Source organism: Betta splendens, chromosome 7 (genome assembly GCF_900634795.4).
Source record: "Betta splendens chromosome 7, fBetSpl5.4, whole genome shotgun sequence".
Lineage (NCBI taxonomy): Eukaryota > Metazoa > Chordata > Actinopteri > Anabantiformes > Osphronemidae > Betta > Betta splendens.
The window spans coordinates 7,541,885-7,557,820 of NC_040887.2; the positions used below are offsets into that span (position 1 = coordinate 7,541,885).

At 46.5% G+C, this 15,936-nt stretch overlaps 3 protein-coding genes across 9 annotated transcripts in view; all 3 read left to right on the plus strand.

Moving 5' to 3' along the window:
* ubr4 (ubiquitin protein ligase E3 component n-recognin 4) overlaps positions 1-5,781 on the plus strand; it is a 34,922-nt gene extending 29,141 nt beyond the window's left edge. For all 7 annotated transcript variants that reach the window (XM_029155752.3, XM_029155754.3, XM_029155756.3 and 4 more), the window contains 21 exons: positions 27-108; positions 190-363; positions 447-568; positions 677-874; positions 1,026-1,106; positions 1,242-1,329; positions 1,470-1,597; positions 1,696-1,803; positions 1,957-2,073; positions 2,176-2,366; positions 2,482-2,655; positions 2,765-2,864; positions 3,030-3,248; positions 3,372-3,485; positions 3,585-3,727; positions 3,819-3,944; positions 4,030-4,224; positions 4,383-4,607; positions 4,800-4,890; positions 5,122-5,284; positions 5,625-5,781. In XM_029155752.3, the coding sequence (XP_029011585.1) occupies positions 27-108; positions 190-363; positions 447-568; positions 677-874; positions 1,026-1,106; positions 1,242-1,329; positions 1,470-1,597; positions 1,696-1,803; positions 1,957-2,073; positions 2,176-2,366; positions 2,482-2,655; positions 2,765-2,864; positions 3,030-3,248; positions 3,372-3,485; positions 3,585-3,727; positions 3,819-3,944; positions 4,030-4,224; positions 4,383-4,607; positions 4,800-4,890; positions 5,122-5,284; positions 5,625-5,689 (2,904 nt within the window). In that variant the 3' untranslated portion in view covers positions 5,690-5,781. The remainder of the gene's footprint in view (positions 1-26; positions 109-189; positions 364-446; positions 569-676; positions 875-1,025; positions 1,107-1,241; positions 1,330-1,469; positions 1,598-1,695; positions 1,804-1,956; positions 2,074-2,175; positions 2,367-2,481; positions 2,656-2,764; positions 2,865-3,029; positions 3,249-3,371; positions 3,486-3,584; positions 3,728-3,818; positions 3,945-4,029; positions 4,225-4,382; positions 4,608-4,799; positions 4,891-5,121; positions 5,285-5,624) is intronic.
* A 3,745-nt stretch (positions 5,782-9,526) lies between these two features.
* LOC114858843 (transcription factor HES-5-like) lies at positions 9,527-10,869 on the plus strand. The gene is made up of 2 exons (XM_029156492.3): positions 9,527-9,703; positions 9,803-10,869. The coding sequence occupies exons 1-2, from the start codon at positions 9,542-9,544 to the stop codon at positions 10,211-10,213; spliced, it is 573 nt and encodes a 190-aa protein (XP_029012325.1). The 5' UTR covers positions 9,527-9,541; the 3' UTR covers positions 10,214-10,869.
* A 997-nt stretch (positions 10,870-11,866) lies between these two features.
* her12 (hairy-related 12) lies at positions 11,867-14,034 on the plus strand. The gene is made up of 2 exons (XM_029156531.3): positions 11,867-13,098; positions 13,186-14,034. Exons 1-2 carry the CDS (start codon positions 12,934-12,936, stop codon positions 13,552-13,554), a joined length of 534 nt encoding a protein of 177 aa, XP_029012364.1. The 5' UTR covers positions 11,867-12,933; the 3' UTR covers positions 13,555-14,034.
* The last annotated feature ends 1,902 nt before the right edge of the window (positions 14,035-15,936 follow it).

Below are 15,936 nucleotides of genomic sequence, written 5' to 3' on the forward strand. Positions count from 1 at the left end.
TGCTTTATAAAACTCAACCTATTTAGGAAATAGCCAATCTTCTGGCTCTGGAGGAAGCTACTCTGAGCACAGACTTGCAACAAGGCTACGCCCTCAAGAGTTTGACTGGTATGTTGTTTTCTGTGCTCCTTTTTATTAGACTATGACTAAAACCTGTAAATCTGACGCATGTGTTTGGTTTCTCTGCAGGATTGCTCTCCTCTTTTGTTGAGGTGGAGTCCATTAAGCGTCATTTCAAAAGTAGGTTGGTCGGCACAGTCCTGAATGGCTATCTGTGTTTGAGGAAACTGGTGGTGCAACGAACCAAGCTCATTGATGAGACTCAGGATATGCTGCTTGAGATGCTTGAGGACATGACCACAGGTGTGCACTAATGCATTTTCAATGGACATCAGACTCTACTCTTTGTAGCATTTTTGGTGTAACTGTACATTATGTATTCATAGGTACTGAGTCTGAAACCAAAGCTTTCATGGCAGTGTGCATAGAGACTGCAAAACGGTACAACTTGGATGACTACAGGACACCTGTGTTCATTTTTGAGAGACTTTGCAGCATCATTTATCCTGTAAGTTATCTTGATCCTGCTGTATTTCTGATTTAAAAATCCTAGTGTTCCCCTAATGTTTAGTGTACATGTGGATTTCATCTGTATATTCAACTGTCCTCTATTTAGGAGGAGAATGAGGTGACGGAGTTCTTTGTGACCCTGGAGAAGGATCCCCAGCAGGAGGACTTCCTGCAGGGCCGCATGCCAGGAAACCCCTACAGCAGTAACGAGCCTGGGATTGGTCCGCTCATGAGGGACATCAAGAACAAGATCTGCCAAGACTGTGACCTGGTGGCACTCCTTGAAGACGACAGCGGGATGGAGGTAAAGCAACACTACTTTTTACTACTACAGTACATAAATTCATGGTACATTGTTTTGATTCTAATGCTAGGTACCAAAAGTCCTCTACTTTTTGTTTGTTATTAAAAGTTGGAGCATTGAAATGCTTTTGGTGTCATTGTATTCTCTTCAGCTTCTAGTAAACAACAAAATCATTAGCTTGGATCTGTCAGTGGCAGAGGTCTACAAGAAGGTGTGGTGCCCTACAAATGAGGTAAAAGCTCTAATCAATGTGTTGCTAAATTAATGTTGCTTTCAAAACAAGAAATATTCAGGTTTTTATTAAATATAGCAGTGTAACATAGCACTTTACTGTAGTCATGGACCCTGCTGGCTTTGTTCTTTTAAGGGTGAGCCAATGAGAATCATCTATCGAATGAGAGGTCTGCTGGGAGATGCCACAGAAGAGTTCATAGAATCACTGGACTCAACCACAGGTTAGATTCAAAAGGTTTTGTGTTTTTAAATGTAAAAAAGTGCATATCTCCCATTAACACTACTTTGGCATTACATTCTGAACTGATGGCTTCTTCTGATCAATACATTTTTGTTTAAAATAATGTTTTTTGCCTTACAGATGAGGAGGAGGATGATGAGGAGGTGTACAAGATGGCAGGGGTGATGGCGCAGTGCAGAGGACTCGAGTGCATGCTCAACAGACTGTCAGGAATCAAAGATTTTAAACAAGGACGACACCTGCTCACTGTAAGATGGCATTTTTCATCCTTGAAGCTGCTGCTTCTTCAAATGTCAGATTTTATTTTCTACACAGGAGAACTAAACAATATGTATGTTTCTCTCAGGTTTTACTGAAGTTGTTCAGTTACTGTGTGAAGGTGAAGATCAACAGGCAGCAACTGGTCAAACCAGAAATGAATACGCTAAATGTCATGTTGGGAACTTTGAACCTGGTGAGTCACTGCTTAAACAAAGGCAGGGGTTAGATACTGAAGGAAACCCCATGCAAGCAGAAGCATAGGATCATAGCAGGACAAATTGAAACTGTCATTTATATATATTATTAAGTGTTGTGCATGACTCAGTGTTGGGGTCTTTCCTTTCAGGCTTTAGTGGCAGAACAGGAGAGTAAGGACAGTGGTGGCGCTTCCATTGCAGAACAAGTTCTTAGCATCATGGAAATCATTCTGGATGAAGCCAATGCAGAGATTTCAGAGGACAAGGTAAAAGTTTAAAGCATATTTAATCAGTTGAGGAAAAAACACAGGTTTAGCCTCCCGCAGTGTTTTTGTTGTCATTAAACTGGCACTGGTTTGACTTTACAGGGTAACCTGCTGCTGACAGGAGACAAAGATCAGCTGGTGATGCTGTTAGACCAGATCAACACCCCTTTTGTGCGCTCCAACCCCAGCGTGCTTCAGGGTCTGCTGCGCATCATTCCATATTTGTCCTTTGGTGAACTGGAGAAGATGAGGATCTTGGTGGAACGCTTTAAACCATATTGCAGCTTTGACAAGTAGGCATCACTTAGCTTTCACACCACTAACCCTGATTGAAAAAACATGGCACTGCAAGATGACAAGCCCAGTCTACTTATCAGAGAGAACTGAAAGCCTACTATGTTTTCAAAGGTATGACGAGGAGCATAGTGCAGATGACAAAGTGTTCTTGGATTGCTTCTGTAAAATTGCTGCTGGAATCAAAAACAACAGCAATGGCCATCAGCTGAAGGACCTTATCCTTCAAAAAGGAATCACACAGAGTGCACTGGACTACATGAAGAAACATATCCCCAATGCCAAAAAGTAGGTCTCGCTTAGATTTAATTATGGCATCTATAAAAACTTTGATATGGTTATGCATGTGATTTTCTAATTGCCTAAACAATTGTATCTTTTCGAAACCTCACTTTAGTCTGGATGCTGACGTGTGGAAGAAGTTCCTCTCCAGACCCGCTCTACCCTACATCCTCCGATTGCTCCGTGGTTTGGCTATGCAGCATCCCCCCACACAGGTACAGAACATGTAATAATGGTACACTTGTAATATATAGTCTGGAAAATAATCTCAGTCCTTTCAACGCACGGTGCAAACCTTCAGTCTGTGAAGCTTTGCCTGCATTGAAACTCATCCTCAACATTAGTTTACAGGATTGTACATCTTTTTGTTTTCCATCTAGGTGCTGATTGGCACAGATTCAATAACAAACTTGCACAAGCTGGAGCAGGTATCCAGTGACGAAGGTATCGGCACGCTGGCAGAGAACCTCCTGGAGGCTCTGCGGGAGCATAGTGATGTCAACCTGAAGATTGAAGCCGCCCGCAGGGAGACTAGAGCTGAGAAGAAGCGGATGGCTATGGCTATGAGGCAGAAGGCCCTGGGAACGCTTGGCATGACGGTATTCTTTCATTTTACTTGTCTTCCTGCGTTGTTGAAATATGAACATATTTGTTTAATGCTACTAACAAAGCTCATTGTTAATTTTTCTGTTTTGTGTGTGCTTTGTCTGTTTGCCTTTCAGACCAATGAAAAGGGTCAAGTGGTGACAAAAACTTCACTGTTGAAGCAAATGGAGGAGCTGATAGAGGAGCCGGGCTTGACCTGCTGTATCTGTAGGGAAGGTTACAAATTCCAGGTACAACTACCCGTCCAGGATTATGAGTCATACACTGCTTTGAAGGTCTGACTTAAAATATTGAAGTTCAAAGTTTGACTTATGTCTTTTTCATCTTAGCCAACCAAAGTCCTGGGTATATACACCTTCACAAAGCGTGTGTCCCTGGAGGAATTTGAAAACAAGCCTCGTAAGCAGCAGGGCTACAGCACTGTGTCGCACTTTAACATAGTCCACTATGACTGCCATCTGGCAGCCGTCAGGTATGGGCAAGCACAACCATCTACCTGCTAATAAGATAGTACTTAGTCATTTTTCTTTGTAACATTTTTGTTTTTGCCTTTCCTGGGGTAGGCTAGCACGTGGGCGGGAAGAATGGGATAGTGCTGCTCTCCAAAACGCCAACACCAGGTGCAACGGTCTGCTTCCTGTGTGGGGGCCACATGTGCCAGAATCGGCCTTTGCTACATGCTTAGCAAGGTAAAATCATTCATCTGCACTTAAGGACAGGAAAGAAAACTTTGGGGGGCACATTCACAGCTGCATTTCTCCCCCTGTTGTACAGGCACAACACATATCTGCAGGAGTGTACAGGACAGCGGGAGCCCACATACCAACTGAACATCCACGACACCAAACTGCTTTTCCTGCGCTTTGCTACTGAACAGTCATTCAGTGTGGACACAGGAGGAGGAGGCCGAGAGAGCAACATCCACCTCATTCCATACATTATCCACACTGTGCTCTACGTCCTCAACACGTGTGTAACTTTTGCTTTTAAAATCAGAATCATTTGAGTTGAGTCAGTACATGAACCAACTCCCAGATTTGTATGCAGTGACGAGACGTGGTGTTTTAAATCACTCAATTGAATTGTGTGTCTTATGTTTTACCCGCCGTCCTCTCTGTCACTGTCAGTACAAGGGCTACGTCCCGGGAGGAGAAGAACCTGCAGAGTTTTCAGGAGCAGCCGTGTGAGAAGTGGGTGGAGAGCTCGTACGATGTGGAAGGACCGCACTATTACACCATTTTGGCCATGCACGTCATGCCACCTGAGCGCTGGAGAAGTTCACGTATTTACTTCCTACGAAGGCTCCTGGCCACCGCACATGTCCGCAAGATCTCTGCAGGCACCACCAACAAGTATGAGAACAAACTCTTAGTTATTCTCACTTTGGTTTTACAACTGATGTAGGAATATTGAAGCAGCTTTGCTACTAGTTATTAGTTAAATGCTCTCAGATGTCATCAAGTTGGAAGGATGTAATGTTCATGTAAGAATAAATTTCATCTCCTAACAATCATTGTTTTCATCCTATTTGCTTCTGTTATTAGACTCACAGACAAAGCACCAAAGGAATATGCAGTCTATCGTTCGCCTCTTCTCTTTTGGGGCCTGGTGGATCTGGTCTATGACATGTTCAGGGTAAATGTACAATTTACTTATCTTACACTTTGCAGTCGTGAAAAGAGATTGTAGAAGAATGCTAGATCCCAATTATAGTGCATTTGAAAACAAGTAAAACACAGTATATGAACAGGCTTAAAGGACTGAAGGTTGAGGCTAATAAAACCCTTTATAGGTGTTGAAACTATTGAGACTATTATGGAAGACGTCATCACTAACTGTCTTTTTTTTTTTTCTTTTAACTTACAGAAAGTACCCACCAGCAACACAGAGGGGGGCTGGTCCTTCTCGCTGGCAGAATATGTCCGGCACAATGACATGCCCATCTACGAGGCCTCAGAGCGAGTGCTCAGGGCCTTCCAGGATGAACTCATGCCTGCCGAGTCTTTGTCAGAGTTCTTTGATGTTGTAGGTCAGTATCGTATCCACCTGTCTTATTCAGTTTTTAAACAATATCCCGGTGCTCTTAAGAATAAGAAAGCCTTTAATGCTTATCACACAGTGACAATTGCATCTTACAACAGCATAGCACAGTCTTGAAGTACAGTATCAAAATTTAGTTGCTTTACCTGTTCCTTTTAGACACAAATTGAAGATTAGAAATCTGTTATTTGTGGGTGTGTGTTTTGGAGTTTTTTTGCCTTTTCGGTTGTCACCTCCAGTTTCACAAAATACAGGATGGAAATCTGCCATTTTACTTTTGGACAAAACTGTCCAGTAATGACACCTTTTTTGTTTTGTTTGTTTTCCAGGTCTCCTCTCTGAAATCACAGACCCTGATCTCTTCCTGCAGGATTTGTTGAACTCTTTGCCCTGATGGCCAAATCAAACCCACGCCTCTCCAACACGTAACAGCCCCTGCAAACAATGACAAACCCACTAAAAAAAAAAAAAAAAAAAAGAAAGAAATGTTCTTTTGACACAGACGCCTGCAGCGTATACACGTTTACCACTCACCTTCTTACCCCATATGACATCTTCGAATTAACTTTAAGCAAATTCTATGTGTAGTCTGAAAAATCCACTTTTGGCAACATCTCTAACTTTTAACACAAACACAATGCTGGTGAAGGGCAGGGGACACACTAAAACAGAATGCCTTGTGTTTTCCCAACCACAATTGTACAGTTCTGAGGGCGTGACACTTTTTTTCCGAGTTAAAGACAGAAGAGGGCTCTGCTAATGTTTTAAATGAGATTTTGTGTATTTACTGGTTTATGACTGTTACTGCAAACAAACCAAGCTTCAGTTTTTTTGATTGTTACAGAATGTCAGGCTGAGAGAATTGGTCATTGATCAAAAATAATGTGTGGTTAGTGGGAATAACTAAGGATTCTGTTTTAGGGTGCATATATTTTGTGGCTTTTCAGCCCCCCTCCCCTTCTAGGACTGGGTGCAACGTTAAGGTAACTCAAGTGTTTTTGGGATTTGACCCAGCATGTATTGCGAGTTGCGAGTGGCATTTGATTTTATCTTTACCTGTTTTTGTTTGTTCAGTTCAAGTTTGTTTTTTGGCCACGGCTTTTAAAAATGGCAGAAGGTTTCAGCGTTGCCTGGTTAAAAACTAGTCTGTCATTTTCTTCTGGGATTTTGCTGTTTGGTCTTCATGTAGGTTCTAACTGGAATTTGAGTGTTGGACAGACAACAGGTTTTTGATTCAGTGTGTAAGTGAAAGGTTTATTTTATCAACCTTAGAAGCAAAATCTGTAAAAGAATGATGAATAAAAGTTTGTTTTATTTTTTTCCATAAAGCTATGCCTTGGTGACAAAGTGAACTCTGGACTTATAAAAGATTCCATCTGTTGCAGTGAAATATTTGACCTGTCTAAATGAATAATAAAACAGACCCACATATATCCTTAAACACACTATTATTTGACTTTGGTTTCCCCTAAAATCACTGGCATCGTTCGTGTCATTTCAAGACAACGATTACGTCAGCCTAAACTTTAGTTTCTAGGCTTCAAATGTAACAAAATTTACAAGGATACAATTTCAGCCGCATGACATTCATAAGATTACAGCTACTAAAGAGCTGTTCAGGTTAAGAAGGTTCATGAGTTCAAGATGATGTCTGTATTGACGCCACTAGGGGGCAGTATTCAGATGCTAACGGGTGAGGATTTCCTGCTGAATTTGAGTGATCAAAATCCAATATGTATAATAATTTATTATATTTTATATAATAACTTAGCACAATAGAGTTGGAATAAACTGGTGTAAGAAAATAACCACTGCTCTCACGACCAATAAAAGTCATATTTACTTCCTCATGCACATGAAGGCACTTAATACGCATGAACATTGGCATTTTCAACACAATTGAAAATTACATTACAATGTTTTAACAACAAATTAAAGTATGCATTAGCATAGAAATGTCCCCTTTTATACAAGGGAATACAAGCTTTGAACAAAACCTTGGCAACGTGGTCTTTAAGTGACCAGTTTCAAGGAGAACTCAAACTTAAGGCAACGAATGCACATTTAAGGCCCATTCAAGGACCAGTAGGTTCACAGTGTACAGGGTCATGGGTGATGGACGTTAACCCCCTTCAGCACAGCGGGGCCACGTCTTCAGCCGGCGAGGCAAACAGCCTCATCGCGTCCCTTGACCTTTTGTTGTAGCCATTATGGAAAATCAGGGCCTTCTTTACTGCGAAGAAGGAGAGCGTCTTGTCCCACACGTCCGCGCGGGACACGCCGTTGTTAAGCTGAGCCTCCAGCGCCGACCTGAGCCTCGCCGCTCCGTCTGTGCCCTGGCGCTCCAGGGTCATCAGCCTGCACATGCTGAGGGCAGAGGGGGGAGCGGTTAATGCTGGAAAGGCCAAACATATGTTTTTATCATAACTAAATATCTAAAAACTTAGACCCAGAATGACCCAAATGAGTAACATTGAGCTCCAGTCAGTAAACTCACGTTGTGCGTTGATCCCTCATGGTGCGTATGCAGTCAGACGCTGTCAGACGCTGTCCAGCTCCGTGAGGGTTATGACGTTGCCCTCCATCCTTTATATACTCGCACCCAGCATCGACCTGATGCCACGCTGGTTCTCACGCAAGTTGGCCAATCGCAAAGCAGAGTTACGACAATGGGATGGGAATGAATCAGTTGGATTCATGGGCTACAATGGCCCTGATCCAAACAAACGGGTGGGAGGGGCCGTCGCTCGGCCCCTCGCGGCTCCGCTGACGGTCCGCGACGAGGGAGATGTCGTCGCTTCACGTGGGAATGCGGTGAGAACGCGGGGGACAAACATCTGTCTGAGTCTGATGATGTGGAGGAGCGGCTGTGTGTTGGCTGAAATGTGGTGAAATCAACAGATTTAGACAGTTGTCTAAAAGTTTCAGTAGGACAGATCCAAAGGCGCCTCTTCTGACTTCAATCACCTGTTACTCAATGCAAGACCACATCTTTCATAAACGCTGAAACCAGTCCATCCTCAAAGTTTCCCACCGTCCACACACACACACACACACACACGCTCACTTTCCCTTTCTGTGACACATTACTGTCTCTATTTCAGCCTCTCCAATTCTCACGGTGAGCGTCTCCTGTGCTGGAGCGGCCGACAATAGAGTAGGTCCAGATGGTGTGCCTGGACGCCCTGTGTGTGTGTGTGTGTGTGTGTGTGTGTGTGTGTGTGTGTGTGTGTGTGTGTGTGTGTGTGTGTGTGCGGGGGGTGCTGGTCACTCCGCCTTTGTCCGGCGGGGCACACTTCCTTTGTGCAGCCTGTTTCAGTGTCATTAACACTGAAGTGTGGGAAGCCTGGGGCCGCGGCGGCTCCCACGTTCCGCTCCGGCAGGAAGGGAGCGTGCGACCGAGACGCGGCCAGCGGCGGCAGCTGTGCGTGCGCGGGGGCCGGGGAGGAGTGTGCTGCCGGATGTGTGAGCATGCGCTGGGAGCGTGGAGGCCTGGAGGACGTTTACAGCAGTTGACATTTGGACTCACTTCCAGCTGGAAGTGGACAGATCCTCGTTTTTCACTTTTTCCAAGCAATCGGAAGTTTGTTTGTCTGTTCAAGGAGTCAGTTACACCAAAAATGCACCTAATAAAGCAACAGTTATAATTATGAGCACTACTAAAAAAGATGATAAGGCACCTGCCGTCATCAAAACACAATAATTATTAATTAGCAACAAGGTCCATTTGTCATAGCTCTGAATCCTAGGGGCTTTGTTAGATTCTATTAGTGTGTGAGCCAAACCTGCACCAAGTGTTTACACATTCTTTTGGCTCCACTGTTGCGCGGCTCCTGCAGGGAAGCCCGTCGTGTCAGTGCCGGTGGAGGCGGCTGCGCGCGGGTCTTTCCCTTTGTCGCGCCCACGTGTGCCCGGCGGTGGAGGCACTTTGTGCTCAATTACGCGGCGGTGGCGATGACATGAGACAGCGGCGTGCTTCCCTCTGGGGTCACTACTTTCCCATATCAACACAAGCACTGGGTCATTCTCCCAGCGACCCCCTCCACCCCCACCACCCTCCGCCCCGGGCTCTTTCTCTCGCGGTCTATTCCTCCACCTGCTCCCCAGAGACACGCTCATTGTCCCCGCGGCTATAAACACTTCATTGAGCATGTGGCAGCCCCGCGTTCCTCAAAGCCCTTCCCAGCGCTCCCATTGGCCCGGAGACTGTGAGAAACTCCAACAAGCCCAAGACCCACACATTCATATGGAGATTGGGGTGTATAAATACTGGGCCGGGCAGCGGCGGAGGCAGCTCAGACTCCACTGGCTCTTCGTACTGGGAAGAAGCACTGACTTCACGGTGATGGCACCCGCTGTTATTGGACAGGCCAGCTACTCTACGGAACACCTGACTCCTGCTCACAAGGTAAACCTCTCATCTGTGACGCCTCCCAACTCCTCGTTCTCGCGTTAGAAGCGAACGCGCCAGTGAACTAAACCGGACCTGTTTCCCGTTTTCCCGCAGCTCAGAAAGCCCATGGTGGAGAAGCTGCGCAGGGACCGCATCAACGCCAGCATCGAGCAGCTCAAGTCCCTCCTGGGCCCCGAGTTCCTCCGGCAGCAGCCCGACTCCAAGCAGGAGAAGGCCGACATCCTGGAGATGGCCGTGTGCTACCTGCGGAGCTGGCAGCAGCGGCGGCGGCGGCGGCAGCAGCCCGCCGGCCCGCCGGCGGCCGCCGACGGCTACGCGCGCTGCGTGCGCGAGGCCGTGGGCTTCCTGTCGCACGGCCGCGCCCGGACCCAGGCCCACGAGCGGCTGCTCGGCCACTTCCAGGGCCCGCGGGCGCCCGGCGGCGCCGGCCCGGCGGCCCCCGGGTCGCCCCCGCGCCGCGACAAGGCCGCGGCGCAGACGGGCGCTCTGTGGAGGCCGTGGTAGATGGAGGCGACACCCACGTGCGTGAAGGTCACGGACACAAAGCTACAGATGCTGAAGTCTGTCCACGTTGGCGCCGACAGGAGAGTTAATATTAATCCTAGTTTCCTTTGGAAGGACTGAAATGATTCAGGTTTTACTGAATACTTACACTGTGTGTGTTTACATTATCCTCTGTGTAATTTAGAGGGTCTACTCTTGGTTCTGTTTATTTTTCCAATTGGAAAAGAAGATTTTGTTTGTTTATAAGACTCACATTGGGTTAAACTGTATTAGTGTTTGAGACACTGTTCTATTGATGCGTTAAACCACTGCTTATTGATACCGAGTATCACTTATTGATCAGTTTCATCGTCCTGGTGATAATGACTCAACTACATCCCATGAATGGATCCTGTGGATCTACATCTACTGTAAATCATGTTCTGATTGTACTTTACTGTGACTTTTCGTGACCTTTGGCTTTTGTCTGAAGGGTTGTTGCTGAACTGTACCTGTTGTGATGTTCACAGCTGACGTTCGCCTTTCATAAAGGCTTGTCGTGCTCATGTCGGTCTTTACTACAAGACTCTGTTCAACTGCTTCCTTGAGGAGTTTGCCTTAAATATAAAAACAACAAAAATAAATGGAAAACTTCACATGAAGTTTAGCAAACATAACAGTTTTGGTCTTTTTTTACATTTTTTTCAGAAAACACAGAACTTATAAATCTTATACAGGCATAGAACTGAGTTTTGATCTCCTGATTGAATGAAGAGGAGCAGGTAGAATCTCACCTTGTGTTAAACGATTAGACTCATTAGAGACTAAACAGCTGCACTCAGTAGAGTTTAGCATCAACAGTGTGTCCACGAGCATAAGTACATATTCACAATTATTACATCTATGATTTAAATTCTTATAATTATAATGAATAGCTATAAAACTGATTTAATTAACATATATTTGTTTGCAAGCTGGGTGTGTGTCAATTTAATGTCTTTCATATTATATTTATGGTGGAAGTTTTCCTGGTTACGTCTTCCTCAGCTCACTTTTTCCCACAGGCGTCACTCATTCATTCTCTCAGACTTTGTGCTGGTGCACAGGTGTTGAGGAAAAGGGCACAGAGAAACTCGTGCACGTCCCCCTTTCTGTCTTGGCGTCCGTAACCTACTGTCTAGTGCTTGAATTATGTCTCAAGTGCCACAAAAGTCTTTCACAACTGGTTGTGCGCCCGTGGTTGCGGCGGATGCGGCTGCCTGGGACTTTCTCAGGCTCTGCTTGGCCGGGACAGATGGTCTGGCTGCAGCAGCGTGCCCTCCCCCTCCGACAGGAGATCAAACACCGTGGCTAATGTGATGTGTAACAAGACACACTTCCATTGTTCCCCTCTCTGGGCCGGTGAATGGGCCCCGAGTGTGGGAAACGAGAGATACCACACTCACAGAGAGATGGCTGACGGGAAGCCGCTCCGCGTGGCCGCGGGTCTGAGCGACGGCCCGGACTTTATGACAGGAATCCAGTTCTCAGGCGGGAGGGAAACTCGTCCCCACGCACACCCGTGGACAAAGACGTCCAGCGGCCGCAGAGCGCGTGCACGCACGCATGCATGCACACACACACACACACACACACACACACACACACACACACACACACACACACACACACACACACACACTTCACTTCCATCTTTATTCACATGCACATTATGAAATTAACACTGTTTTGTATTTAATTTTGTCACATTATTAGTACAAAATCTCACATTTTACAACTACACACATTATTTTTTTATATTTATTATATTTATTTTTATATTTTTCCCAGATGGACCGAGCCACAGAGTTTCTGTTTGTCCCGCGACAAAAGATCAATTAACATTCCCGGCGGAGCTCCCCCTGATGTTGGGTGACTGGTGGGAAACTGGGAGACGGGGACTGGGGACCAGTCACAGTGCCCACAGCTCCAGCTGCACATCTGGGCCCGGTGAGTGACAGAGGCCCGCAGCTCACGCATAGAGGCGCCTCCAGGGCCTCGGGACAAGTCCGACAACAGTGTTTCAGCCCCATTCAAAAGCTCAAATGTGACAGCGTAGCACGCGGGCGTCCGCTCGCGCCACCAGGAACGTGGCCGCGTGTCGTTTTTCACACCCGCATCGCGGCGCAGACCTTTGATCGGGGTCGTTAGCGGCGGCGCCTTCGCACGTCGCCCCCAGCGGGAGCCGTCACGTTCAAAGCGCCGCGTCACAGCAACAGGTGGAGCAGAACGCGTCTGGTCGGACGTCGGTTGTTGTTCTTTTCCCAGTCTCACATGTTTAATCATAAACGCATTTTAGATAAGATGATACATGAAGCATTTCACTGTTTATTTTTTTAATGATGACATTTTGTTTTTACATTTTTTTTTTCAAAACCGTGTCCAAATGTTTGCCTTCAGTCATTGCAGAGAACACCAGCACCTCCACTTTATACTGTTTTATGGCTGTGGGGCGTTTGTTCCTTTATCCTGTCTCTCCTCTTTGAAGACGTTCTGTGCATCCCACAATCTAATGCATTTGTGTGAATCTGTCAGTCACAGATGTGGACGTGATAAAGCGTTAATTACCTGTTGCTTATCTTGGGAGACCTGTCTGCGCTGCTGCACAGTGAGTTATTGACGTGTCCTCACATTGTTGTGCTGGGGGTCCCACTGGTCAGAGTGTGGGAACCCCAGCCCTGCCTGAGCCACAGGCCTTTGTTATGCTAATGATGCTGTATAAAAAGAGGAGCAGCTCCTCCAGAGACAGCAGAGCTCAACACTGTCCTCCTGAAGAAGCTGCAGACTCCACCTGCACAGACATGGCTCCTTGTTCCACCAGCTACTCGTCCGTTCATCACATCAGGATCTCTGACAAAGACATCAAAGTAAGTCCCGGGTTATTTTTTGTGAATCGTGCATTTATGCTTTTACTGTTCACCGGACAGCGCACTCATCTGTGTCCTCTTCCGCAGCTCAGAAAGCCCGTTGTGGAGAAGATGCGCAGGGACCGCATCAACAGCTGCATCGAGCAGCTGAAGATCATCCTGGAGAAGGAGTTCCACAAGCAGGAGCCCAACTCCAAGCTGGAGAAGGCCGACATCCTGGAGATGACGGTGAGCTTCCTGAGGCAGCAGCTGCAGCCGGGCCTGGGCCACGGCGACTACAGGCAGGGCTACTCCCACTGCTGGAGGGACTCGCTGCACTTCCTGTCCAGCGGCTCGGGTGCGGAGGGAGCGCGGCCGCAGGGGCCGCAGCTCCAGCGGGAGCAGAGAGGCGGCGGCGGCGGCAGCAGCAGCAGCAGCAGCAGCAGCAGGGGTCCCGCTGTGTGGAGGCCGTGGTAGAGACTCCACCACAGACACTGTGAGACCTGAGGGGGGCCGCTCCCCCTCACTACGTAGGAAGATACTTCCAGCCTGCTCATTCACAGTGGGCTCCTTTACCGTCTCATCATATTGATGGACAAGTAGTAAAAGTGAAAAGTCTCACTCACCTGAACGATGTCTTGGTTTGGGTTTGACTCACTTCTGTCATGCGTTTTCCTTTTTGTTTTAAGCTGTTTACTCCAGTGGAGTTGAAGTGTAGTCTCCTTGATGTAACAGTATATATATATATATATATATATATATGTATCGTCATACTGTGATTTACTGACAGCTGCTGTTGAGAATATTTCTCCCATGTTTGAATTATCTATGCCAATATATGATGGATGTGGATGAGTGAATGTGAAATGAGGTTGCATATTAATCTTGAAGCTGTTTGTTGTTTATTGCTGTTCAGCCATCACCAGTAAGCTCTTACAACTAATTTCTAACATTTCAATGACAATTAATAAAAATTTACAATCATTTTATCAGATTTCAGGGTTTTTTATGAACAAACCAGCAGCAAAATTTTCTTCCCTTCTTAACACTGTTGGGACTTTTTTATAATTCAGTATAACTAATAATTTTAAATTGTATATCTTAGAAAACCTGACTGAATTATATAGAACCGTTTTGTCCTGTATTTATTTATATCCTCTCAACCACTGCTTTAGTTTCCTGCAGGTTTCTTGCCATTCCTCCACTTAGCCAACAGGTGTCCCTAGAGTAACCCCCCCCCACCTGTCTGTCTGTCTGTCTGTCTGTCTGTCTGTCTGTCTGTCTGTCTGTCTCCCCTAGTACCTTTACCTGTTTCTATCTCACTATAGAACTCCTCATTAGCTCAGTTTGTCAGACAGTGTCCTGAGCTCCTGATCTGTGTCTACCTGTCTTTCCTGCTCCAGACTCTACCTGTTCCCAGCTACCGTTTGTTCCCGTTATGTTTCACCTGCCTGAAATCAACCATCTATATTAAATCTTTTCTAGTTAAAAATGATAAAAAGTAGAGTCAGTAGATAAATACTATGTGTGAGAGGATTTTATTGATGTCTACATGTTGTTTCTCATAACACATAACATCTACACAATATTCAAAAAGTGACATCTGTCATTCAACACAAGATGCACATTGTTTCATTGTGTCTTCATTTAAGGAAATGAGTCAAACAAGAAGCAGCGGCGTTTCACGTGTGTAGTGACCAATCTCTGTAGAATATCTGTTACATATCTACTAGAGACACCAGATCCTCTCAGGTCGCCAGCTGATTGTTAGTGTGACAGATTCTCTACCAAGGCCTCCACGTGGGAGCTGCGTGTGACAGCGACCGGAGACGAGCTGCTGGTTCTTCTGGACTCGTGGAGCCGTTGCCTCCGCTCCTATAGAGAGTAGATACATCTGAGTAAATCTCACATAACCCCACAACCACGGTGGGACTCACTGAGGCTGTCCTCAGGGAGCCCCCGGTGGTGGATGGAGGGGTGTCTGCTGGAATGGGAGCCGTGCCTGTGCAGGTAGAGTGAGCCGCGTCTTCAGCGTGACCCCTTAAACTCCGTGCTTCCCCTTTATTTGTGACTCATCGGCGTGACAAAGCCATTATAACAACCTGCCACTCATCAATAACACAGAGGTGAAGCAATCGCCGGCTGAGCGGCAGCGATACGGCCCCTCCCCACACGGACCCCAGCGTGAGACTGACGCGCTGTCACTGTCTTATCAGAGCCCGCCGCTTATCTGGCGCCCCAGCTGAGCAGGCAGCACCTGATGTGCACCCGGGGAGCAATTAGACTGACGCTGACCTAATACGCTCATTAAATGCTGCAGCAGAGCAATCCACATCTGTGGCCCTACGACCTTTGACCTCCCATTACGTTTCACTGCGATCGATTCGTTTGACAAAATCTCACCCATGTATAAAAGTCAATATCATACTCAAGTGGTTTGTTTGAGTTTGTTGACAGCTAACAAGTAAAGGCTAACAGTTCAATTACAAACGTTTAGCTTGCATCTCGTCGGGGGTCAGACTGTATTAATGCATTACTACAGTACTACGGGCCATTGTTCGCCCGTGGCACACTTCGACTGCTGACTGGGGGTATTAAGCTGTGAGTGGACAGAGGGACTGTGGGAAAGTTAAGCTCGGACTCTACTCACACGTCTACTGGTCAATAGCACCGACCCACCCCCAATCACAAAAGCCTTTTCATCTCTACTCTCCAACAACAGCCAAGAGCAGCCAGTGTGTGTGTGGGTGTCTCCGCGGACACAAGGCCGCTGGAGGATTTATTTTCCACACATGCGCCACACTGCTGAGCCGACACTGTCCTCTGCCACCAGCTGCCGCTTGCTGAATCTCTGGAAAT